The 27,324-nt window shown below is 38.1% G+C and overlaps 1 protein-coding gene across 10 annotated transcripts in view; it reads left to right on the forward strand.

The window, feature by feature from the left end:
• LOC133269865 (ankyrin repeat and sterile alpha motif domain-containing protein 1B-like) overlaps positions 1–27,087 on the forward strand; it is a 90,050-nt gene extending 62,963 nt beyond the window's left edge. For 7 of the 10 annotated variants that reach the window (XM_061454536.1, XM_061454534.1, XM_061454537.1 and 4 more), the window contains 7 exons: positions 42–170; positions 3,179–3,250; positions 12,862–12,948; positions 17,538–17,675; positions 23,823–23,990; positions 25,166–25,254; positions 25,451–27,087. In XM_061454536.1, the coding sequence (XP_061310520.1) occupies positions 42–170; positions 3,179–3,250; positions 12,862–12,948; positions 17,538–17,675; positions 23,823–23,990; positions 25,166–25,254; positions 25,451–25,487 (720 nt within the window). In that variant the 3' untranslated portion in view covers positions 25,488–27,087. Of the gene's footprint in view, positions 1–41; positions 171–3,178; positions 3,251–12,861; positions 12,949–17,537; positions 17,676–23,822; positions 23,991–25,165 lie in introns of all 10 variants that reach the window. The other 3 variants (XM_061454530.1, XM_061454533.1, XM_061454531.1) reach the window with 3 other exon arrangements.
• The last annotated feature ends 237 nt before the right edge of the window (positions 27,088–27,324 follow it).

Below are 27,324 nucleotides of genomic sequence, written 5' to 3' on the forward strand. Positions count from 1 at the left end.
CCTGCAACTTCTCTTATATCTTGAACAACTATGATTTTCAGACAGGAGACTGGGGAGAGCCTTCCATTACCTTGAGACCTCCAAATGAAGCCACAGCATCAACGCCTGTACAATATTGGCAACATCATCCAGAGAAACTCATTTTCCAGTCATGTGATTATAAAGCATTTGTAAGTGTTGATAAATTTAGTGGTTTGACTTGGGGTAGATATATTAACCTTAGATTTTGATGGACTGAGTTTTTTTCATTTGTAATATTTTTTCAGTGTAATTGTACTAAATAAGAAACAAGAATGCACAGTACTTTTTGATACGAATTTAGTGATATATTGCAGTCTGTGTAGCAACAGCCTTAAAGAAATGCTCTATGAATAAGTGGCTAAGTGTCATAGAAGTGGCAGTGAGAGCAAACACCCCTACTTGTAATCTGTCACAAATTCCTTTCTGTGGTTGTCCCTGGACAGTAACTAGCACCTCTGCCTTCCTCAGCAAGTCACAGTCAAGGTCCAGTTCATCTGCTCTCAGGTTTGCTCTCCTCCTGTGAAGCACTTCAAATTGAAAAGGAAACTCAGTGATTTATAATTCCTTAAATATTTTTCATAGTTTGCAGTAAAATGAACAGGTTTATCACACCTGTGTGCCTCTTATCTCATTGCTTGATCCAGCAGTAAATTCACAATCAGATGTAACCTTTGTAGTAGATTGGAAGGCGTGTGGATGACAGAGATGAAGTTGGGATGACCAGGAATATTCAGATTACTGGTGATGAAGGAAACACCTTCCTTTCTTAAGGAGCACGTACCAGTCTATTGTCTCAGCTCCCTGAGCTGTATTGACCTCAGCTTTAAAACCCTAGCTTGGATGTTATAATGAGGGCAGCTTTCATTGTATGGTGCATCACTCAGTTAAACTGTTGGATGCCCTCTGCCTTGCTCCCACATGCTCTGGGTCTTTCAGAAGGAACATTTCCAAAAGCACAGCAAGTCAAAAGAAAGCAAAATTCCTAGAATTCTCAATTTTTCTGGTAACTAAATTGGGCAGTACTTCTGTGATTTGTTTGTCTGTTACACAGTCCACCCTGAGAAACATTTCTGAATGCTAGCAGCTGAGGCAGGGACTGGAGCTGCCAGTCTCTTCCTGTTGTTCTGCCATGAGCTTTTTTGCCCGATGCCTGACCAGCTGGTAGCTTTCAAGGAAATACCAATTTGGTGTGCTGTAGTCCATTAAAAAAGAAAGTAAAGGAATTGTGTCCTTCCCAGAGAAGACTGAGGCTGCCAAAGGTGGTAGACAGGAGGATCTGGAGAAATGTATAGTCCAATTCAATATGCTTTTGTTTAATTTTCTATTTTCAGAACTTGCTTTAAATTCATTTCTCTTCTCCAAGGGCAATACTAAGCCATCCCATCAAATTAATGCCCAAAGCCCTATTCATGTCACCGCTGGGCCCCCAGCTGGACTTGCAGCTGCTTAGTTTATGAATCTTCATAGGAATGCCCTTCATTCCTTTCTGCTTGTGCTTACCTGGCAGTGTTGGTGTTGCTTACCCTTACATTTATAATGCCCTGTAAAGTTTCTCAACATTACCATCAATTAGCATGTTGGCTGCTGTCTACATTGAAATATTTATGCATTTTCTTGCAGGTCAGAAACCCCTGCGGTACTCAGTGTGAACTGAAGGCTTTAAAGAAAATATCTCAGTTTAGGTCAGGAGACTGGAGATGAACCAGTATACTTTCTGTTTTGTCACAGCTTGTATTCAGCTGTAACTGAAGTTATTTTTGATAAGTTCTTGTTTAAGGTGAAGCTGGTTCATGACCTGGTTGAGTCAGCTCAATCTGTTCCTAAGGGGAGTCAGTGTGGTGGAATGAGAGGGATCAGGCATTGGTGGTGGTCTGCAGCATCCTCTAAGAAGAGGCTCCTGCCCTTGGCACTTTCCCTCCTCCTGCAGTCTACCTGCCCCATTCTCACCAGAGGCAGGACTTCTCTTCAGCTCCTGTGTTGCTCGCCTCCAAATGAAGACTTGAGAGAAGCCATGGCATTGCGCTGCAGTGAGAATGCAAAAAGACATCTCTGTGCCTGGGGAGAAGACAAGAGGTGGCTTGCTCTCCCCTTTCTGCAGTTAAGCCAGAGTTGCATGAGACAGAAATACGGAAACATCCTGTTTACTCAGAGCTATATGAGCATGTGCACATCCATAAATGCACATGCCTGAAGTATCTCTAGGAGAAATGCAAGCATGGCTCTCACACAGCCCTGTTAGCAGTAACAAGACCACCCGAGAACAGCAGGGATGATGCAGCCAGCTCCATCCCTGAAGGAGCAGTGCCATTCAGTCACGGTATAGAGAGGTCCTGAGACCTCAGAGGAATAAATCCAGAGGACAGAGCCCACTGTCACAGTGCAGGAGGGCTCAAACTGTGCATGCCAGCAAGTGACAGAGTGAGGAAGAGACAGGTAGAAAAGTGGATGTGTCAGTGAGGCACTCACTGCGCCTTGTGTACCCTCAGAGATGAGCAGGCTTCTCAGAGAGCACAGTGGCTTTCATCAAGCTGAGCCAGGACCAGCACCGACACCCTGCTGCTTCCTCTCACCCAGCCCTCACTCAGATCAGTGAAGGCTTCCAAATAATAGTTCAGGGTCAGCCTTTTCTTAGGAAGAAATAATGGCTTAAACTAGTTTTCAGTTCAGATTTATTTCCTCTGTTGCCATCAGGCTCTGTTATTTGCACATAAATTAGTTACAGATTGAGTACACAGAGGTTAACATCGCTGCTGCCCTTCACATCCATGTGACTGCACACATAGCAATATGAGTTTGGCAGATGGAAGCTAAAAAAAGCAAATTCTCATTTTGTTTTACTCAAACGCCTTTTTTTAAGATGGGATCTGTAGTGTTTCTTTGTTGTTTGAGTCACTACAGTGGTAAGCTAGAAGACTTTCAGATATTGTTTCAAAGGGCTCCATCTGATTCACTACACTTGTTGCTGTGCATTCCTGTTTCATAGGCTGATTAACACACTGGTTTAAATGATTTATCAGAGAACTGCAAAGTAAAAAAAATCTATAGCAATATATTAATTTGCTGCTACCACTATGATTTTTAGGCATTTTTAGTGCATTTGTGCAGATGTTTGTTTGTTCTGGAATTCTAAATTAAGTTTAATGGATTTTTATCTTAGTATTTAGGTTCTATGCTGGTAAAAGAGTTAAGAGGCACAGAGTCAACACAGGATGCCTGTGCAAAGATGAGGGTAAGTTAATAAGCCTATTCCTTTCTTTATCATCGTAATATTAAACACTATCAACTTGTGATTACATGTACTGTGCCCTTTTTTGCTTTTATAATGTTCTGTTGCCCATTTGTTTCTCATTGTCCTTGCATTTACTTTGGTGTTCAGTAGGAAGTCTCATCTGCCTTTTATCAAGTAGTACCAAAATTTAAAGGCAGATTTTTATTTTTATTTTTTATTTTTATTTTGCATTTTGTATGTAAGAGAAAACCATACTGTGTGCATTATGTTTTCTCTTGAATCTTAAACTATGTTTCCACACACTTTAAATGTGCCCATATCATGTTGCTTTTACAAAAAGAATTTGTAGCTCACATATGATAACTACATTGAATTTATTATGTGAAAATACGTACTAGTAAATATATTAGTATGTTACCAAAGCTATTGTTTTTTGCATATGGTCAACTCCTACCGTCACGTAACCCTATGGATGCTTTTACTCACATGAGTATCCCCACTAATTATGAGTTACTTACATGCTTATTGATTGAAGGGTGAAAAGAGATCTAATTCAGTTTCACCTGATGGTGGAAAAGCATTTAGGTTTCCTTCGAAGTGGTAAGAAGATATTTTTCTATGGCTCTGGTTCATAGAAAATTCCAATGAGGCTTAGTCTGTCTCCAAGAAACATACTGCTGGTGTAAACTCAGAACAAGCCACAGGCCAGCTACATGATTTACTCCCAACTGTAGCAAGAATGCACCTGTTCATGGAGACGGTGAACATATTATGGTCCGTCATGATTAATTAATGAAGGATATAATTGGTAATCTACCAAGTGTGTAAAATTACATAGAAGAATGAGTGAAATTCTTTCTTATGTGGATCATAAATCCTTTTTGCAAGATGCCTCTGAGCATTAGACATAGCATTCAGATCAATTAGAAAGCTGGAAGATGTGTAAAATTCATGCAATCAGACAGCCATTTCCTACTGGTTACATATCTGCAGCATACAGACTTTTGTATAAGCTGTTCTAGCCAAAGGTTGGCTGTAATTCACACTTACTAGATTGCCTGAGATCTGTAGCTTTTCAGTTAATTACATGCTAATCATTCTTCACCTAGGCTTAAATTCCTCTGAAAAAAAAACCCAACAGCTTGACACAGAAGGAGCTACAGTCACATATGTGTGTTCTGGGGCATTAATTGAGGCTGCAAGCACACCACCTTCCAATCCAGTTTTCAAACTGTCAGCCTTAGCAGTTCAATTTTTCAGGCGTATGCCTATGCAGATCTTAGGGCAGAATTTGACACCGTAAGTAGAATATGACAAATCAGTAAGTTTTCTGACTGAACTAAGAAGCTTAACATCAAAAAAAGTCTCTCTAAATAATTTATAGGCATTTTAAGATATTTTTAAAGCGATATATTTGGCAAATTTAAATTATATACCTGAAGAAATAAGTGTTTGAAAACAAATTTAAAATACATTTTTTTTCTGTAAAAATAATGGAGTTGCGTAGTAATCTGTAGTGCTGTACATATTATATGGTGATGGGATTTATATACATTTATTTTTTACATTCTCTTTCGAAACCATTGTGCTGTGAGAATGTTTATTTTCTGGCTTGAGGAGTGTTTATTGCAAAGACGTTTGAATAAATCAGGTTTTTAATCAGGATTTCATCTATTCTTTCTATGTAGTCATTTTAGTCATACTGTTATTCAAGTCAGAAACAAAAAACATTGACTTAATGGGAGCAGATTATTATTTTAACATAAGCTTCCCAGCAAGAATTATGTTCATTTGTGTGTATGAATTGGGAGTCCAGGCTGTCCTAAGTAATCCTGAAGTTTTCCTGTGATGTGCTTAATTGTATTTAAGTACCAGTGGGTTGTTGTTGAAAATGTGGCTTCTTTTATAGTTACATTTTACTTTAAATGCACTGAAAGAGACATTTCACACAATGAAAAAAAGCGAAAACCTAGCTATATTAATTTGACTGCTTCTCAAGTACTGAATTTTGTCCACTTGTCAAGTATCTTTAGAGGTAGTAAAATTTTTACATAGAGGTAGTAAGACTTTTTACATCGGGTTGTACTAACGTGATGGAACATTTTTTAATTTTAGTATTTTACTTGGTTTTCCATTTATATATTTCAAATCTATAGCATGCTGCAATCTGAAACATGCTGGGAGGGAGTATGTCGCATATAACCTTGTACCACTTTCAGATTTTTTAATCTTTCTGAAGCCAGCCACATAATGCTTTTTAAGGAGAAGGTATTAAAATCAGGTACCTAAGTTTTTTAACCTAATGCCCCTCAAAAAAGGGTTTATATTCACTGGATGCCTTCCAGTCAACAGATGCACAAGGACAAAAGAAGTCTATCAGTGAAAAAAAGTATCTTGATATTCCCTAATCATTCATAGATACAGAGAAACAACAAAATGACATTTGCTGACTGCAGATCCCTCATTGTTAGTTGTAGAAGCTTCCTGTGCTTTCAGTTACTGCAATTGATGGTTTTGGTTCTCAAGCGAAGTGTCATGTGGATACCCCTCACATCTCTCCACAGTGGGGCCTGCAGCAGCCTCCTTATCTTATAACTTAAGAGTGAAGGGAGATCCTAAACCTCCTATAATGAAAAACATAAAAAATAAAAAGGAAACAAAAAACCCACCAAACCTGGGAAGTTCTGTCTTAATAACTCTTCTTGGCTATCCACTCTGCTTCTCAGCATTGTGCAGCTGTGTGCTCCAGCAGGGCAAATGATGAATTTGTTTGGAGAAAATCATGCAGATGCAATAGATTGAGCTCAGCACGGTGGTCAAGGTTATGCATTCTTTTCGTTCCCACCAAAATTACAGATTTTTGCAGCCATCCAAAATTATGGATGTTTGGCAAGAACTGTGTCTGTTAGAAGGATTATACTTTGGTTTTCCATTCACATATTTGTGCTCCAAAGATGGATTTGTATTTTATCGTTTTCTATTTGTTTCCAGCTATTTTCTCTCACAAACTCCCTCCCCAGTTGACAGCAGTGTCTCCTTATCTCCGTTCCCACCTGCTGTAAACTGACCTTTGCAACTTGGAGATTAAATCTTGCTGTCCTGGTCAGTATGGATTCATTAATTATGTTTGAGAAATGCCTTCAGAAACTCAAGATCTTTCAACTTTCTCAGCACGGAATAGGAAATATTACAAGTTTTGTTTTCAGTCAGATTACTGCCTTCACTTCAAATTGCCATAGGAACACAGAGTGAAAATAAAATGTGTTTACATTAAAATAAAGAAAAGGAATAAAGTTTAATTGGAGCTAGGAAGAGACATGTTCACTACAGTCAACTCCATCTGGCATTTACACATCTGAATGACTTGACCAGGTATGAAGGGGACAGTTTTATACTTACTGGCATGAGTACAGCAGCAAGGTGGGCTCTTTCCTTGCAGTAATATTAAATCACTAATGTTGCATACACCAATTGCACAGTCTGAACCAATCAGATATATCCTGCAGCAGTAGGGAACATAGGTTTTGCTCTTGGAGCCTAACACCTTCCGGAATATTATGTATCTTTCTTAAAGGTTTTCTCGTTAGAATAAAGGTTCTTACATTTTCAAGTCAAAGTTCGGAGAAACCAGCAACATAATTCTATTCATAAAGCAGGTGTTTAAATATCTTGCTGACTTAAGACTGAAAGTTGGAATTGTTACAAAATCTGCAGATAAAGCAGAGGTAACCCCTTCACTGAAAATAGGCAGGGTCTGAGGCATTCATTCCTCATATGAAGAAGGATGACCTGGATATAGATGTCAGTCTCCTTGTTTCTGCTAATCCCTTTCTACTTTTCAATCTCCCTTTAGTTTCTCCCCTCAAAAGTAGAAGTGTCCTGCTCAAATACTCTATTTGAGAATTCACATTCTTCAGTCTCTGTTCTCATGGGACTTGTAGCTCTGTCTCACTCATGTGGCCAGTGCTTCTGGGGAGCCAGCAGTGGAACAGGCACATGGATATTATTCAAAAGGAAAAGAGAACTGGTGGGACATCTAGAAGATGTTCAGTCCTTATGCACATCCACATCATGCCATCCCATGTTATTCAGAGGATTGTATGTCCTTGAGCTCTGTGGCTAAAAGGAATCCAAGGTGCAGGAGGGATGTGCTGCCCTTTCCACAGCAGATAAGTGCAAACAGATATGGCAAAAGCAAAAAAACTTCTTTCTCAAGTAGATGAGTTGCAGGTGTATCCTCAGTGCAATGCTTATGTTAATGATGTAGCTTGGAGGCATTCACTAATTGTAGGGAAGCAAACAGTCTTGTACCACAGGGGCTACAGATGCTATCTTATTCCAAGAGGTATTAAATTATGTCAGTGATGCATTTTGAAGACTTTTTGTAAGTGTTACAAGTCAGATTTCAAAAATGGCTTCAAAACTAACTGGTCAAATGTGAATTTTGATTTTTTTATTTCAATTTCATTTCATGCGTGATCTTGTCAGAGTGATTCACTCAAACAGAACTGTTTAATGAGGCTTCATAAGCTTTAAATAAATAACAGACTTATGGGCAGATAATAGTAGGTGACAGCAATATGTATTTTGAAATGTGCAGTCTGATGCTATTTAGAATTAATAGTTGCTACCAGTATGAAAAAATGTTCAGATTCTCATACTGAAGTGGATTCCAGTACATAATTGAATAGAAAACTTACCAGTTACAGTCTTCAGATAGCTATTAAAAAACAATGTAGGACAAAATTAGCGATTAATTTGCAAAGGTAAAAAGCTGAGATGAAAACTTAAGATATTACAGGCTTATAAACTTCTACCCAGAAGTTATGTATGGAATTGTTAGTGACTTGGCGTAGTTGAATAGTGTTCTTTTTTACTGTGTATTTGAAAGATCAAGTATAATTACATATTCAGTAAAACCTAAAAATTAACATGGGTTCATTTTTGACACTGTATGAAAGCTGAGTAGTCCAGTTCTAAATGTGCATATAAGTACATGAAAGTGGCCAGTGTGGCAAAGTAGTGCAACAGTATGTCAAGTATGTCAAGTGAATGTGTGAGCGTCTTACTTGGACACCATTCTATGTGCGCTCCTTAATTTCTTATTCAGCTGCTTCGTGTGTGTGTGTCTGCACTGTGTTTTGTACACTAGAGGAGTATTTAAAACTGTTGGATTAGTGCTCTCAGTTCTGCACAGAGCAAAGTATTGCAGTACAATCGTGTCTTGAAAGGTTTAAAGGCCCTTTAGAGTTGTATTTGCATGTATTTGCTTTTTAAAAATAAAAATAAAGCTAGTTTATATTGCTTTATTCATAGAACAAAGTTCTCTGCTTCTTAAACTATTGTTGATTACCTTGATTTGTTAGGCACACTGGCTGGGTGGATCTCAGTTGGATTTTAGTTTGTATTCTAAGTAAGTCCGGCACAGCCTTTAACTCAAAATCAAAATACAGGTGGAAATGCTTTACCCACTTAAGACAATTTGTAGTACTATACTCTGGAAATCTGTTTAGAGTCTGCTTGCAAGTGGGGTGGGATTTTTCCATGAAACTAAATTGATAAACATGACGAGAAGCAAGCACTTGCTCTCTCTGTGGTACCACTGTGCTCTTGCATACCTTTAGGCTAGTTTCAAACAGAGGAATTGGGAGCAGCCCTGTTCAATGCTATTCAGGGTTTTGGCACTGTCCTGCCTAATGGTAGCAGTGGGTTTAGATGTAAACTCAGAAGGGAATTAAATCCAGACCTTTATTGTAAAAGCAAGCACTGTAATAACTAGACAATTACACAGCAGACACCTTTCACCTCTTTTCACTGGATGGATCTGCATTCTGGGTGCTGAGGACATGAAGCAGCTTTGTCGCAGCAGCTGTATTAAAGTACAGGCGAGCCTGCTATTACTGTTGTTCTTTATTGTGTAGAAGAGGCTCTGTGTCTTTTGCAGGGGATCTGGGAAGTTGAACGTAAGTCACATTAGATTTTGGATGGTGATGCTTTCTTCCATCTTCCTGTATCTGAAGGAAGCTTTGTGGTTCTTGAGTTACGCAGGGCCTACTTTAACATAGTCATCTACCTGTTTCAGAAGTAGGACCACAGCTCAGTCTCTCTGGCATTGCACTGTGCAGCATTATGACTCCTCACTGCAGGAGCATTGTACCTGAGGAGACAGAGCATGCACATCTGTCCTTGTGTAGGCACTGGCAACGAGCCTAGAGTATGCTTGCTGTTCAACCAAATGATTCTCCTAAAGAAGTATCTTAAAACAAAGAGACAAAGTTATGGTCACAAATGATGGAGTTCATAGGAACTATGACCAGTTCCAGGCTAGTGAGCACTTGCCCAAAGACAGGGCCCTGTCACTATGATTGCTTCTACATGAGATAAAATCTAATTCTGCTACTATGGTATGAACATGCCTTGGAGCATTAGACCATATGTCAGCATGCACATGACATCCAATGCCAGCCTTCAGCTGTGGCTCCTATAACTTTGGCTCAAGTCCGCATGCTTCCCATAGAGGCACCAGATGGACAAGAATGTTTTGTCATCTCATCATGTCCTCGTGGAATTGATATGGTGGCTAGGACCTGAAAAGCCCATGGAAAGGGAATACTGACTCCTGTGTCCCACCTTCTTAGATTCTGGTCACAGGCACAGGCAGAGATGCCCACTTGGCCTGCACAGAGGTGTGAAATGTCTGACCATGAAAGCTGTGGTACTTCATCTCAGCATCCTAGAATTTAGAGCCAAAGCACTTACAGTGCCTTAGTGAATGGTTTTCATATTGTATCCCTGAAAACTCACATTACACATTCTGGCAGCCACCTCCTCCTTTAAAAAGAAAAGAACAACAAGCAAATAGGATGAGCTCACCATGACAACTCAGAACTGTTCAAGTCTGGAAACTGCTTGGAAATAATAATTATATGGTGGACTTCAGTTACTGTATCACTGAGAATCGAGCAGGGGGAATAGAGCTGTTTGTTTTTCATGATAGCACTCTCATTATAACAAAGGATGTTATTGCACTGCCCAACTGTTTGTTGCAGTGGGGGTACAAGTGCAGAATTGTTTCCTAAAATCATGTTTCTACACTGGAGTACAGTCTTCCAGAACACCTTTGCACAAATCCTGGGGTTTGTATGGTTTGCCAGCTGATAAGGGACATTGCTCTTTTCCAGCTGAGACAGTTTGGCTTAATAAATTACAAATGTCCATCAGTCTCTGATTCATTTCCTAGTTTGCCAGGTAAAATTTAATAGTATCTTGATGAGCTATTTCACTCAGATACAGTCTTCTAGCAGTTCACAACCTTGATTAAATACTAAAGATCAGGTCTGCTCTAGATAAAGCCAGGTGAATGTGGAGCAGACAAGGAAGATGATTAAATTACAAACCTACTGGTCTAGAGAAAGAGGACTCCCAGATGGTCAGTACAGTGTGGCCTTGCAACAGTAAGCTTCACCTTTATGGCAAATGGAAGGTAGAGCAAATTAGACCAAAAAGGTATAATAAATTAACTTAGTAGCCATGTTTGTATAGCATGTTGGAGGAGAAAAGGAATTTTGCTGCTAAGGAGGCAAGGAAGAAGATAATTACAATAATCAAAATAGGAGACAAAGAGCTCCTGAGGGTAGCTGTCGGGATAGAAAGAAAGGACAAAAGTTGGATGGTTGCTGGGTTGCCAGATGATTAAAGTGATGTTGACATATTTGTGAATATTTTGTCTGGTTATGAGCATATGCGGGGTATATTGCCTATTATTCTGATAGATGTATGTACTGCAGCTTCTGTAGAGTCACTGTCGTGCTTTCTGTGCATTGAATTTTGTGAAAAGGCTCATTTAAGATCTATTATAGACATACACACACACACACACACACACACACACACACACACAGGTATGTACTTGCTCTGCTTTTGGCAGGGATACCATTTCTTCTTCCATGCAGTTCAGAGTCATGCAAATAAGATTAGTGTCTTCCTTCAGATTTTATTAAGATTCTTCAGGATGTTTTACCATTTAAGCTTTCATTTTTTGAACAGTGCCTAGTGTCCTGGGTAAAAAAAGCTTTCTCTGGGATAAACTGACGCTTGTTGTCTTGAGTCACTTGTCCTTTGATCCTGAGAGATACAACAGTCCTCTCTATTGCATGGATGCGTGGGGCTCTCCTTGAAATATTAATTAGAGGTTTTAGCCTTCATGGCATGGACACTAATTGCAGAATGTAGCTGGATCTGTAGCTTTGAATTTTACGATGGCAAATTTGGAGTCTCATTTGATTCTGGAAGGAACAAGAGCTGATAAGGGGACTTGATTACAGGTTTTTTTCCTTTGAGCTTTTGTTTGTTTTGCTCTCTAGTGTTGGCATCACCTGTTTTTCAGACTTTTTTTTTTTTTTCTCAGAAACAGTCTGTGTTTTTAACCTTATATCTGTGCTGTTTCCTTTTCCTTGAAAAATATAAACCCTCCGCTGCTCATTTTGTTCAGCTGCTCTAATGATCTTTCTGCCTGCCAGTTCTAGACCTTTCATTGTGTTTACACTCTCATTCTGTGGGCTGATATGTATTCATATTTAGCTGTAACTGACCTCACACTTTCTTCTCAAGAAAATGTTTGATTGACCTCTTCGATTGTTTGCAGATACTCCCATGAGTGAGTGCTATTTGAATGTTACCTATCTATTTTATTTATCTACAGTAGTTTTGTACAGAATAGTCTGGTCATTGCCCTCCACCTTAAAAGAATTCAAATCAGCTGTAAACTATTATGTCCATATTTGTTTTGTTGGTTGGTTGGTTTTGGGGTTAGTTTAGTAAATTTGATCTGTAAACTAATCAACAGATTTTTTCTGCAGAGAACTTAAATCTATCCCAAATATTTGCCCAGTCTGCTCAGCAGGAAATATCATTGCTGTGTGCATCATGTTGATGGCACACAGAAATAGATTAGCATGAAAGAAAAAATAGCCATATAGGAAGACATGAACTGGAGGTAGGAGAACCTGGCACTGAGGGAATGCAGAGTAAGCCTCAGTGCTAATTCATGGATAAAGCAGCTTTCAGTAGCAGCTGCACTCAAAAAACTGTAGACGGCCAGTCATGACAGGATACGATGTTGGACTGACAGATTGACTGGCAGGGATATCTTGTGTCAGAAATACAACTGCAAGAACGCAAGAGAGTGAAATATTTCTAAATGACAAGTAATTGCAGCAAAAAAACAGTACTGCGAGAAGTACCGCAGTATTGGTTTTTACACCTAGGAAGAGCAGGAAAAGAAGAGGGGAGGCAGGGATGATCTTAAACAGATGCATTTTGGGAAACCCCTGATTGCATTACTGGTCTTTTTAAGCCTGGCAAATTTATTTCATTCTCTTCCTGTTGTGCTAGGGAAAATGAGAATTTTTACCATCCTTGCAATAAACTGTAAAGATCTTAGTCTTGTAACTACAAAGCAGCTATTTCAGAAGCCCAGAGTATAGCCAGCTCAAGAAACAGTCAGACATTTTGATAAGTACCTTTTGTTTGACTTCCTTATTTTGACAGGAGAAAGAGCATTGGTCTTGCAATGCAACGCAACTCTAACAACATCTTCATTTTGATTCCAGAAGTCTACAGAACAAATGAAGAAAGTACCAACCATTGTCCTGTCTGTCTCTTACAAGGGAGTCAAATTTATTGATGCAACGAATAAGGTATGTGTAATTATTCAATATTGGCTTCTGTTTCTCTCAAATGCGAATACGAGACTGGCTCTCTAAGAGCACCAGTACAGAGAGTGAACAGAGTTGCACTTTGCGTTTTCCTCTCTTTTTTCATCTTCTTTCCAAAATGGATATAATGTCATTGTCATTCTCCAGAAACTCGGTCTGGAGGATGAGTAAGGCAGCTTTAATGGCTCATTTGATGAACAGTGTCCAACCTTCTGTCATTAAAAAGACATTTGGCAGTGACCCTCTGTTGAATCCTTTATCATATTCTTCCCTATACAGTTCCTTAAATATACAGAAAATATATGCATATTTGTTCAATAATAATGTAATTGGGGGGAGGGGAGAAGGGGGAGAAAAGATGCCTTGATGAAGAATAAAGATGCAAAGTTATCTACAGGGCCAGCCATTTTAAAAATAAGAAACATGGGCCTTGAATGTTCTTTTCAAATGTCAGAGCCTCTCTTAGAGCTGTTTTCCTGGTACTAGCCAATTGACCCCCTGAACTGCAGCAGCTTCTTAACGGTTGTTATTCCTTTTTTGTTTTCATCTTCCTGTGTGGCAATGCCCCTGTGCTTTGGTTCTTACATTTTAAAATACATCCAGCATCTTTTAAAAATGAAAAAAGGGGGAAACTGAGACATCAGAGAACTCATTGATGGATACAGCAGTGGGTTATTGTTTAGCCAAAGTAAAATGTACAAGCTCTGTATACAGGTGTAAAGTAATGCATTAATTTCTCTTCTTCGGATGTCTAAAATGGCAAGAAAATGCAATCCATGCTGATGCTTGCATGTGAATAGAAGAAAAATTACCTTTTCTATTATGTGACTAAAACTCACTAAAAGCAATAAGAAAAATAAATCTGACAACCCAGCTACCTGACCAGGTTAATAATGTATATAACTCCTTTGTGTTGCTGAACATTCAGACCACATGATACATCTAATCCAGTATCCATCCAGCTTGCCAAATAAGTCAATTTTTAAAGGTGTTTAACTAGAACTGAGTTTTAAGTGAAGGAATAAAAGCAGTTTTTTGAACTTCTGGTAGAGTTTGGAAGCCGTATCTAGGGTTAGAAGATGGCATGAAAGAAAAAGAGAGGTGAAATCATTATTATGTCAGATATTGGCATATTTGCCGGAGCAGAGAGGCCAGGGATTCCTGTCAGCTCCTTTTTCTTCCATTGATTCAAAACTGAGCTTCTACAACCCTCATTTCCTTTATGTTCTCTGATGTGCAGGGCACAAATCAGGACATTGCAATGCTGTTAGCTCTAACTTGAATAAGGCTGTTTTCAGCTCTTAAATCTCTGTGGTATAAAGGATGTAACTTCAGTGTTCATAGCTTTAAAAAAAGAATACATCAAGAGAACAAAAGGAACTTCCAGTATCTCTTTGCACAGAACATATAATCTTATATAAGATGGAAACTCGAAAGAAGTTTGGCAAATTGCATTAGCTTTAGACCAGTCCCACTGAAATCCTGTGCCTAATAGTGCAATAGATGTATCTGATGGAGGTAAATAATGCCACAGTGTTTTTTCTCAAGTGGTAGATTGCTGTCTCTCCAGTTCAAAATCTGCACTGCCTTTCCCTTCTGTAAAAACCAGGTAATAGCCTGCAACTCTCCCGGAAGCATTGTTATCATCCTTGTCCACAGTGTGCTGTACCCAATTCCTTCAAGACCCAAAACAGATTAGCACTAAGGTGAGATCCTATTCAGACTTGTACTGCTTCCATATGAGCTTATAGTTGACAGCGCTGGGCACCACTTAGCAATAAATGCATACTTTTTAATGACAAAAAATAGCTAGCAGTTATGTGCTTGAAAACTCAGCTCTCATGGCTGTTCATCCTTTTCCTTTCTGCCACCAAGCTAAGACTTTATATTCTGAGTCATAGCAGGCAAAAGCTTCAGGTGACAAAGGGGCCCTGACCTCATTCCACGACAGCTATTTCAGTGGCGCCTTGAAGCTTGGCATGACATGACATGACACCATTTCTTTGCAAGTGAGGCCAGAAAGAAATTGCTGCTTAGGAAAAAGCAGACTTGCAGGATTTTCTCATGGGTCACAGCTAACCCTAACTTCTGGGTGATTTCTGCCAGGAGGGACATTGGCTGACACAAGATAGGCAAGCAAAAGCAAGGCTGCTTAGTAAAACACTGATCTCTCCAAGGTATTTCCTTGGCAGAACCACACTCGACTTTCAGCTTCCCTGCTTTTCGAGAAGCGCCTGAGGTTTCTCTTGCCAAACTGAGTGAATTTTTAGAACAACGGCTGTACAGTGACAGTCAATGCCTGAGGAGTGTTCCCAGAACAGTGAGCTGGTTCACAGCCTTCTAATTTCCACAGAGTAAGACTGTGGGTCTACTGGAGTAATGACCCTAGGAAACAGTAAGCACATGCACTGAAGACATGTTTAGTTTTGAAAGGAGATCACAGAGGGTATCCTATAAAAGCTAGGGAAAAGCTCAGTTTCACTACTCATTTTCATCCAGAAGATTTAGTTTAGGTATACTTTATTTTATTCACAACAAGCTTAATTTGGGTATGTTTCCAAACTCCACTTGCTTTAAAGTGAAAACATTAAAATAATCTCTGAGAGTTTTGATTCAAGTGCAAAGCCCTGTATCAACCCCAAGTCACTTAGGAAAAATTTCAGCATAGCATAGCAGAGCTCCATTCACATACACTGCATAAATTCAAGTGATTACTTTGTGGCTCATGATTTGGCATAAATACTTAACGTGATTTTAAGACTTTCCAAGCTTTAATTATTTCTGCTTTCTAAACTACAGTGTTCCCAATACAACATCAGTGACTGTATTATAGCTATATCTGTGGTTATCTAAATCCCTGGGCTTGGTTTAATTGTAATTTGCATCAAAATCTTTATTCAGAGTAAAAGTTATCAATTTGAGAACAAAGAAAATAAAACGCTTAATGTAACATAAAAAGCCAATGATTGTTAAGCAGAGATTATACGTGTCATTATAAATTAGCATATATTGAAACATAAGTACTCTTTTTGTCATTTCAGTGAATAATGCATCAAACAGAAACAATCAAGTATGTTGCAACAATTTAAGATTAAGAGGATTATTTCATTTCCTCAGTAACAGTTTCCTTGCCTCTTTTTTTTTTTTTCTGTAATTTGAAATTTGGAATGCTTTTTATTAAGATTTTTCCTAAGGCGTGTTTTCCTTAAGTAGATATATTGATATGTCTTTTCAAAACCTTGACACCTATATGCAAGAGGGAAAGTTTCCATTTAGCACATGAAAGAAGATATGGCAAAGCATCTTAACTGATTTAGTTTTATACATTTCCTGTTCCTTATAATTTAAAAAAAGAAAAGAGAGAGAGAGAAGGAAGCAAGAAAGTGGGAAAGAAAAGAGAGGGGTGAGGGAGAGCCAGAGATTGTTTTAACTTGGGCAGATGCCACTAAGGCAGCAGCAAACAGTGGCTCTGGGAGGGACTCGGACATGACAGATGTCACATGTTCTCTGGTGCAATAGCGATGTCGTGCTGCAGGAGGCTTGTTCATTTTGGGGTTTTGTGGAAAAGCTACAGCCAGCAGGGCCACAATTCAGAAAAGCTCATATAAACTAAGTGCTAAGTAAATTCATATCCAGTGAATCATTCTGTTTAAATAGATCGTTTGAAATGGTTGTGTTGCTGAAGCAAGGCCTAATCATAAGCCATTCTGCAGTATCTTCTTCTCTGGCTTCATGGTTTCTTTGGCCTGCACACAGTAATTACATATGAGCAATTTATGTAATGAATATTCATAATTTTCTCCAAAGCTTTAAGACAGCTTTTTTTTCTTTATTTCATCGGACAGACATGCCCCACCTGTATCTCAGTAGTGTGCTATAGCTTACATTGGCTGTTGCAAGTAGTGTTGCTCGGTGCATGAATGGTTTCATTTTTCTACATCTTTCTTGCAGGATGCCGTTGGCAGTAAGCGGAGAAAAGTTGCCAGATCCTTTCTGTAGTTATCTTTTTACTAAGCAGAAGCCTTTTGAGAGCTCTGGGTTTCAATTATGTAAATCTTTGGTGGTTTTATCTCTTGCAAAAGTATAGCTGAAATTTGTCAAACAACATGTGCAAAAACTGGGATATTGAGCCTGTTAGGTTTCACCAAGATTCTGTCTGTCAGTGGACTGAAACAGTGTCATGGAGTGATCATTATACAGAAAACCAGCAGCATCATAAGATGCTCATTTAGTGCTTTGAAACTGCTTTTACAGTGGTGTGCCAGGAAAGATGTCTCTTTGTCAGAGGATCCTGAATAAACTGCGCAAAACTCAACCAGATTTGTAGGGAGACTGTAGAATGTAATTGTTTCCTATCAGATTATTGGCAATTCTGGATATCATGGGTGAGAGTCAAAATTCCAGTGATCTATGTAAGATCACACATGGGGTGTGTTAAATCTCTTCTTACTAAGAAACTTTTGAAATACTTCAGTAAAGCAGTTGAACATAAATGTAAATCTAAACCCACACCTTTTACAACTCTTTTAAATTTAATTCCTAAATTGATTGAAAATATTTTTTTTAAACAGAATATTATTGCTGAGCATGAAATCCGTAACATTTCGTGTGCTGCACAAGACCCTGAAGACCTTTCTACATTTGCGTACATCACTAAAGACTTGAAGACTAATCACCACTACTGCCATGTATTCACTGCGTTTGATGTGGTCAGTTTATAGAAGATACTTCATTTAATAGTTCTTTGTAATAGTATTTTAATTCTATTGAAACATTTTCAGGTATATGGGGGTTAATGGAAGGTGTCATTCATTTACCACGTGAAAAGTCTTATCTACTATGGGATAGTAAAAAGACATTTCTGGAGAAGAGAAAATATTTTCTTTGATACTGTCTCATTTGCCATCTGAAACAACTCACCTCTGTAATCTCAGCTGTTGACTGTAAACTTGGCAAGTAGCATTTCATACATCTTGACGTATAGTTCTTCTAACATGATCTGTAGCCTTCCAAGAAATTTGTAACAAGCAGGTTTGGCCACCAATTCCGATATCTGAGTGCAAACCAAATAAACGAATCAGAATATGCATTATACACAGTGTTCAATCTTGCTAACAGGTAGGTTCAAGATCTAGCTTGAATTATGTTTGCAGGCAGTCTCGTGTTTTTAACTGCACTGTACTCGTGGTGGTGGTAACATCCCACCTTCACAAAATGGACGTGGGCTGCCTTTTTGGAACAGAGGTGAGATGTTACCACCGTAAGTGATTCCTTCAGATTTCTTACCTTGCTGTACTGACTTTTAGTGTTTCAGTGTTAAGCTGGATCAGTCCCAAAAACTCGAAACATCTCTCTAAATATTGTTTAGACTTTTTGACAATATATTGGATGAACTGTAAGACTGAAGCTTCCGCTGCAAATGTGTAGAGAATATATGACAAGTTTTCTGTTTGCTTTAACCAGAGAACCAAAACACTTACAGATCTGACAGAGACCACACAAGTAGCTAATTACATATCTCAAGATTTCCTAGGAATATTTGGCTACCCCACTGAAACATTTGAAACATCTGTGATAACAGAGATCTGCATATTTGCTTGTGTTCTTGTGTAAGTTTACCCCTGTAACTACCAACAGATTATTTGTTGTTATTATTATAGGGTCCTTCTGTTCTGCTCTGCTCTCCTCTCTGTCATGTCAGTTGGAGTTTTAGCTTAACAAATAATGCAGATACAGATTTTGGGAAAATTTTATTTTAGCAGCACATTTACCTTTGCAAAAAGATAGCCTTTGTTTTGAAAATAGCAAATTAATGCTTTAATCCTTTACTTCCTGCTTCAAATCTTCTTGTCTAAAAATCTCAAAAATATTATTTCAGCAGAAGTCCTTACAGCTCCTGATATTTTAATGGAAAATGACTAAGTTCTTCCTACATTTATGCTTCTCAGGTGGTGATGCACAGGCTGATACTGTCTCAAGAAATCATGAACACATCAGTTGTTAGTCACTCTTGCTGTTCCAGCTAAATTTGATGAAATAAGTAGCGGCTCTGATTTTTTAGGACTAAGAGGATTTATTGTCCAAAACTTTCAGGAATGCTTTCCCTCTAAGTTAAGCACAAGATAAATTCAAGATGCTATTAAAACTTTAAAATCATTCAATAAGAAAACATTTTAATATAGTATCATGTATATGAAGTCTTGAAACATGCTTACAGGAATATAAACACTAAATCAAAGAGATCAGAGATGTCTGAACTGAGGCATTTTGTTTGGGACTGGGGAAATAGTCAACACTGCAGAGCAACTGCTCTGAGAGAGTTTAAACAGTAAGATGTACAGAAAGGGAGATTTAAAGGAATTTTAGCATTTTGGTTCAGTGCTTTTGTTGTTTCAATTCTCTACTGACATTTTAGTGTCCACAGGGAGTAGAAAGAACTTCAAAATTTTGTTAAAAATAGAGATTGTGGTTGACAAGATGTTACATTATATAGCTTTCAGCAATAAGTGAATCAGCTGAAATTAGACTGATGGAGGTTATTATTTCTCCTGATCTATTTAAGTACTTGTTAATGCTTTCAATTTACTGCTGTTTCATTTATAGGATTAATAATCAAGCACAAACGTAAACCCAGGTATAGTAGATGAAATTCATTTTCTTCTTGCTTTGCAAGGAAAGAATAGCTATCCAGGAATAATTACAACATTTTGTTCACTTCCTGTACCTTAGGAGGAACATTTAATACCCCAAGCACTTTAGCTATTTTAAGCAATACAGAAACTTTAATGTCTAACTAACTATCTTGACTTAGTTTTCTCTTGCAACATAATCCTTAGTCGGGTGTTACCTACTCAGATACTCTTTTTGTGTTGTTTTATTTCTCAGGCTCTAGCACTTTTGATGCAAATACAAGCGCCCAAAACACTTGCTAGATATGTAGAATGCAAGCATACAGTACATTACATTTGCTGTTTAAAGTCTAAAACTGATCTTCCAGTTAGCTAATAGAAACAATCCTACATGTCAGTCAATAGAGAGAAGTCATTAAGAAAAATAAGGTTTGAAATGGCAGAAATCCCCAATAAAGTATAAAAACGATTCATCTTAAATCATATATATTATGGTAATACAGTATATGCAATGGCACAAAAAAATTTTACTCTTTTAAGTCCTTCAGTTCCTCAGGAAATGTGGGCAAGAACAATTTTATTTTGCAGATAGGAAAGCATTTTATCATAGTGACATGTCAACCACTGATACATGCAATCTGGGAGTGACTGTACATGTAAGTTGTCTATTCAGTGTTAGAATTCTATAATCAAAATTGAAAAAAATGCAGAAAATTAAAGAATATTGAAGAGGACAAGGCTTGGGTGAAGAAGAGGATTTATTGTTCAATATTTGAAATCTGTTTGAGACTCATTCACTTATAAAGCAGCCCTAAACCATAAGTGAAGGATTCCCTCTGGAGGGAACCATTGTCACAGTTCCTATACTAAATTCTGATTCTTAGAGGGGAGACATCCAGAGTAATTTCCATCAGAGATTCCTGTATTGCCCAGTGAACCTATGAATAGAACATAGCTAGCAGTAAAAAAGTCAGTTAAGATGTAAGAAAGCAATTGGGCATTGGAATAGGTTGTCTGAGATAAGGCAGCTGAAAAATCCTGATTCAGACTTGCACTGGCGTGCTATTGTAACATTACATGGCAAACAAGGCAGTTGACCTCAATTTCTCATCTCCCAAAAATTGTTGCTGAAGGGTTTTAGCTCACTCCCTCTCCTTCTCTGCTGAGATGATCATGGAGCAGGACTGCAGCATTCTCAGTAGTACCACGGTCCTATAAGTTTTGCCTACTTTCTAAGGAGCCTGGTGGAGTGCTGTAAAGGTCAGTCTTCCTCAGTCAGACCAGCAGGTCTACAGCTTATGTACTAAGCATCTTTCAGGGAGATAGATCCGTTTCCTTCCTTTTGCACCACATGTAAAAAAGTCAAATAGTCTCCTCGCTCCATCAGAATTTCCATAGTCAATTTTGTGGTTTGGTTTTCCACCCACATCCCCAAGGGACTCCTGCTCTTATCTCTCCAATACAGCACCTGCAAGAATCCATACCAACTCTAATCCTCATATTCCTCTCCCAGTACTTCAGATGAGAAATTCCTCAAACCAAACTTATTTACTTCTGGGTGTTTTAAAAATACAATTTTTCAGATAGTTCTTTTTTTTAAATTTTACAAGGGACAATTTTAAAGCTCTCCTTGCCTCCACTTGCAGATTTCTCTTCATCAAGGCTCTACCGCAGTACACAATGTATAAAGTCTATGTACAAGTTCAGTTTACATTTCAAATATTGAACAGAACACTGGATGTTCCATTTTATTTGCTATATTTCAAATATTTATTAACCACAGAAACAGTTCCATGTTTCCTATGGCTTTCAGGCTCCAGGCAGGCCTGTTTTTTCATTTTACAGATTGCAAAAAGAAAACAAATCATAGTGGCTTCAGACGAGATGCAGGACCCAGACTGGATTTACAGCTCAGCATAGCAAACTCTCTGCTTGTCTCTACTCTTGTCTCAAGAGCTTTCCAGGCCTGTGTCTCAGTGACATTTTTGTATGCCACACTGGATGGTGAATTTTCTTAGTCCCAGTAGTACTGCAGTCTGCATTTTCTTCAAGCCATTACCACACCGTCCTGTTGATGTATTCTTTAGCGATAGTAATAGCCACTGTAGACAATCCCATGGTGATATATTACACTGCCTTACTGTCATGACAGCTGATTAAGATGTCTTTAGAATAATATCTTTGTCCTACTAATAGATGTGCTCCATTTTAAATATTATTATTCTGTACATTTTTAACAATTATACTCTGTTGGTCTTAATTCCATAGCCAGCGTTCTGCTATAAGGCAGGACACTTTATTATAGTCTCTTTAGTCTTTCATTTATTACTCCACTGGCAAACTGCATCCTCAGTGTTTCACCATCCTGGCCAGTCTCCATTATTTAAAAAGGAGATAATGCAGAGACTACTGATATCAAATTAGACAGACATTTTTATTTGGGAAGCTGTGAAACTTTGGTTAGCTTGCTGTTGTGACCACAGTCATAGCAGCTGAGAGTATATCCCAGTGGAGGAGTATAACTCTTCTGTCTGACCTAACAAAGCCCAGAGCTGGCACCTTCATAACAGTTCTTACAATGAGCCAAATGTGCTGAATTTAGCCTCTACTATCTCAGTATACATGTGTGATAACAAAAGGATGTAATTTCTTCACTGTTACTGTGAAATTGCAGTGTAGGACATGAAATAAAATGTCCTACATTTTACATTAACACATTAACTGTGTTTTGACAACTTAAGGGCAAATAGTGTGCTTCCAAGTGTCTTGTATTGCCTTCTGGCTTGTCGCAAACTCAACAGCTAGACTTGACTAGATAAACAGATACCTCATTTAAAATTATATGACAAATGTGGGAAATTTAAGGGATCGCCTAGTTTCAAAGCAATGCGGGATTGCTTCCAGCTGTGGACTACAGAGGTTGAGAAAGGAGAAGATAACTTCTGAATTGCATCAATGATGTGTGAATTGTTCTAAGGAGACCATAGGACATAAAGTAGGGAGCCTGAAGGCTTGCATTTGCTTTGCAGGAGTTCCAAACTTTGTTGCAAATTGAGTCCTAGAAATAGGCTCTAGTAGGAGCCTAGAAATAAATGTACCAAAACAAACCCACAAACCTGAAAAAAAAATTACCATAGAAATTCACTTGCAGTTTAGGTTAAGATCAGATTTGAAACTCACCGCTGCTCTTTCACTGATGTAAAACTGTGCTGAAAAACTATTTGTACCAACCCCTTGGCTCCTCATTCATGCTTTATAAACCTTTCAACAGGTTTTGTTCCACATGAGAACTTAAAAGTATTCCACCGATACCACTAAACTTGTCTTGGTCTCAAGAACCTAACTTCTTTGGTCGTACACAGTAACCTACACGCACACTTAACCAAGAGTATTCTGACATGCCAGTTTGAGCTCAAACATTTTTACTCTAGAGGGAAAAAAACCACCACCACCCCCCCCCCCCCAAAAAAAGAAACAAAACAACCCCCCCGCCCTGAAAAAAAAGAAACAACTCCAAAAACATGGGAAGGTTTCCCCAGCACTTGAAACATGCATCTGACATAGAGCACTGACTTTCACGTGTGCATAGGTGGACTGCATCTGCGGAGCACAGGGGGTTGGACTAGATGACCTTTGAAGCTCCTTTACAACCCAAACCATTCTATGATGCCATGTCATTTGCTTTTTGTCCTTTCGGAAGCACTGCGTAAATGCTGCATCCTCTTCCCATGCTGTTCAGTGAGAGTGCAGCACATCCCGAGGCAGGTGCCCAGGGAAGCAGCTCATCAGGCTGCTGGTTCTGGAGGAGGACAGGTCAGCAGGGGAGTTCTGAAAGCCAAGGTTGTCAGATGCAGTAGTGCAAGATGGGTGGGATCCTGAGAGCAGCAGATACAGGGTGAGCTGAAAAGGTGGGGATGAATGTACTTGTTCTAAAAAGAGATGACACACACTTACCCAATCCTGTTTACATGCTTAGCGAGACATGGTTTTCAAGGTTTTTAGAAGTAATTACTTTCAGTACAATAAATTACATTTAGTTTGGTTTTAATCAATGAGAAGTCAAATGACAGACATAAATATTAGAGAGACTAAGGAAGTCATTAGCAGCATGATTTTAATTATTTACATTACAAATCACTTCCTGTAGACAGTACTACTCCACTTCATGTATCTGATGATAATTCAGCCTCACTCTAATTTTAACTAACTGGTTTTGTCTTGTTTCAGAATTTAGCTTATGAAATCATCCTTACACTAGGACAAGCATTTGAGGTGGCCTATCAGCTTGCATTACAAGCACGAAAAGGGGGCCATTCTTCAACCCTCCCAGAGAGCTTTGAAAATAAACCCTCCAAACCTATTCCCAAACCACGTGTTAGTATTCGGAAGTCAGTGGTAAGTAAAAGGTAGTTGTGCATGCAAAAATAACAAAATTCAGCTATACAGTTAAGAGTTGATATACTAGAAGCTGTAAAAATAAACATACCTGTTGAATGAGAGATGCTGCATGTCTCCGTTGTGCCTCCTCTGCTCATCAGCTGTCACTCTAGCACAGGTAGCCATTTCAAACAACTGCCCATTTCAGATCCTTCCAGATGTGCCATGGCGCTTTTAGTAATTACAGAGCTTTAACTGATTCAGTCTACTTCCAATGTATTGTGACTTTTTTAAGTGCTAAGGGTCACAGCAAATGCATACAACTAAAGCTCTGAGGTTCCATGGGCTTTCCTGATCTCCTGTCGAGAAATAAAACCTGCACCAAACTTGATTGGTACACAGTCACTGCATATGTATCCTAACCAAATTACAAATCCAAATCAATTTACAATTATCTTATCAATCAGACCAAGCAACTTCTTTTCTTACCTTTTTTGTTTAATTTTTGCCCCTTGGCTGACCTTCCTGTTCCAAAACTGGGATTTAATAGACTTTTTCTGTAGTTTCTCTGGAATCCCAAGCTCCTAAGAATCCAAGCTCATGGCACCCTACATATTAATTGCCTTTAAAGTGCCCTCCTGAAGTGCATAGATGACAGAGAAGTATTCTTTTATGGCAGATTTTTAAAACAATTATTAAATACATTATGAATTATGAATACAGGCATAAGATGATTTGGGAGGGAAAAGGCAAAAAATGACTGCACACTGTATCATATTCACTGGCTATAAAATGAGAACCATACTCTCTGATATTTAATGATTGGTTGAGAGGAAAGGGAAAATATGTGTGACTGTAGACTTTTGTCACCCATTACCACAGAAACTTCCTCCATAAAATTTTAAAATAGAACATTTCCTGATATCATCAACTGTCTCAGTAGCAAAAGGACTTCTCAGGATCAAGCATGGCTGTAATAAACTACAATGCCCTATAGCTTGGAGGTAGACATACCTCTGATCTAAATCGGAAGAAGAGGGCAACTGTGGGTACACGGGAGTGTAGACCACCACGCTTGCTGCTGCAGGACATTGTTGATACAGGATTTGTTCTGTATTCTATTAATCCAAAGAAAAAACTTTGCCAGAAATGCTGTGCACAGAGATGGTAACCCTGTATGTTTGCATTTAAAGCAGATAGATCCATCCGAACAAAAGACTCTTGCGAATCTGCCATGGATTGTTGAACCTGGACAGGAGGCCAAAAGAGGCATTAATACCAAGTATGAAACTACAATTTTCTGATACAAAACTGTCCCCCCTTCCTTGTTGTGCCTTGCACGCCAAGCAGTCACAGCACAGCCTTTCCTTTATGGCAACGTTTCAATCCAGCAGAGAGGAAGACTGCACTGTATGAGTGGCCTTGTAACTAACAAAAAAGGCTGACAGTCATTTCTGGTGATGTTCTTCTTCCTGCAGCACTGACAGAAGAATGACACTATATGAAGACTTTTAAAATTACAGTCCACAAGAGGAGTGAGAAACCTTATTTTTCACGCAGTTCTCCCTTGTGACGCTGCCACAGTGCTTTCTTTGATTTCTTGTTTTAGAATTCTACTTTTTAAGAAATAAAAAAACAAAAGGTCTCTAAACTAACACTAATGCTGCCTACGAGTACAATATTTGATTGGTTTTTTATTTAAATCTTGGCAGTTTTTAATTGAAATAGAACCAGAATTAATAAATAGAGTATCTGTGAAACCACTGAATTCATTAATAATTACTGTGTTGAATAAAGAACTTATTGAAGTGACAAGAAATTAGGCACCCTGATTTCTGTATGCGCTGGTTTTATATGTAATCATCGGTGTCCTTTGATCTTCTACAGAAATAGGAACTTCTTGCATTGTAACAAAGGATCAGAGTTTTATGAATGGTTAGAAAAAGGTATTAATAATGCACAGAAAACATTTATTAGATATTTTTATGGAAGAGAAGTACTATAGGAAAACATGTGAATATTTATGGAAGGAAGCCAGATTAATTACGACAAATATTGTTTATTTTAAAGTTAAGTAAACCACTGCTATTGCAGCACTATGAAAAATGTAAAAGTTGTAGCATCAGTGCACTGGATGTTCCATGTGATCAGTCTGGAATGAAAGTGGAATGGTCGTTCTACTACACCTACATATAGTTTATGCAGTTCAACATTGCTATAGCCATGAATTCTGCTAGTATTTTTAAAACATAATCTCAGTGGTTCTAAATAAAGTCAAAACCATGGATTTTTGCTATCAAGATTTCTGTCACAGAAAGCTTGTTTGGAAGCGTGTTGATAAAATTCTACTGCAAAAACATTTTCTAAGTAAAAATAGCGAGAAAAAGAAAAAAATTCCAAAGTAATAAAAAAGTTTTAATGGAACAAAACAGTTAAGCATTTGCTTAATATTTGATTAAATAAGATTTACTTACCTTTTCTTTGAAGTGTTTTAAGTTTTTTAATGTCTGTGGAGTATTTGTATAATACCATGATGTATATTTATGTAGAACTGAAATTATAACAGTACAAATATCACTATAGGAGAAAAATGACATTTTAACGTATACTGTTCTATCCAGTCAAATCGTGAATCATTTTGAAGTTCATTATAGAGATATTGATAAATTGTGTGGTTGTCTTACTGTTTTTTTAATTATTATTTCATATCCAGCTGAGGTTTTCAGTTAGAATCATCAGTTGGTAAATTCCAAAAAATGGATAATCAAACTTGGTTTAAACCTGATCATTGTATATGGTTTAGTTAAACCTAATCATAGCGCTGAGTGATGACATACTTTTAATACAGTATTCAATTTACTTGAACAAAATAGTTCCGTGTACATATTTTTGCCTATTCACTGTTGATAATGTATGTAGTCAACTGACAGGAAAAAAATAACACTAAAAATATGGTACCAAAAGGAAAATTGTATAGGAGAACAGTAAATAGTAGCCTCACTGCAACAAATACTTATGTAAATATGCTTGGGCTTCCAGTTATAAATTTTGTAATTTTGTCATTTATTTATATCCTATAAAAGCACACAAAATAAAATGAAGTTGTACAGTCCCAGTGCTTTGTGCATCATTTCTTCATTGCTAAAGGAAATAAGGGGCCTGATCTAAAGGATACTGACATCAGTGAAAGGTCCTCCCCTGTCCTTTCTCTGCTTTCACTGGGCTTTGGATCTTGTCCTGTGAAAACCCAGGCATTGCTATGGAGACAGTTTTGGTTTAGAATACAGATTTTGTTTACAGATGGCAAATACTTCATACTTTAAAGTCCTTAATTAACTAACTGGGTCTTTAG

This window comes from Pezoporus flaviventris, unplaced genomic scaffold (genome assembly GCF_033815535.1).
Source record: "Pezoporus flaviventris isolate CSIRO_AGI_PZ_B2104156 unplaced genomic scaffold, CSIRO_AGI_Pfla_v1 ptg000016l, whole genome shotgun sequence".
In the NCBI taxonomy this organism is placed as follows: Eukaryota; Metazoa; Chordata; class Aves; order Psittaciformes; family Psittacidae; genus Pezoporus; species Pezoporus flaviventris.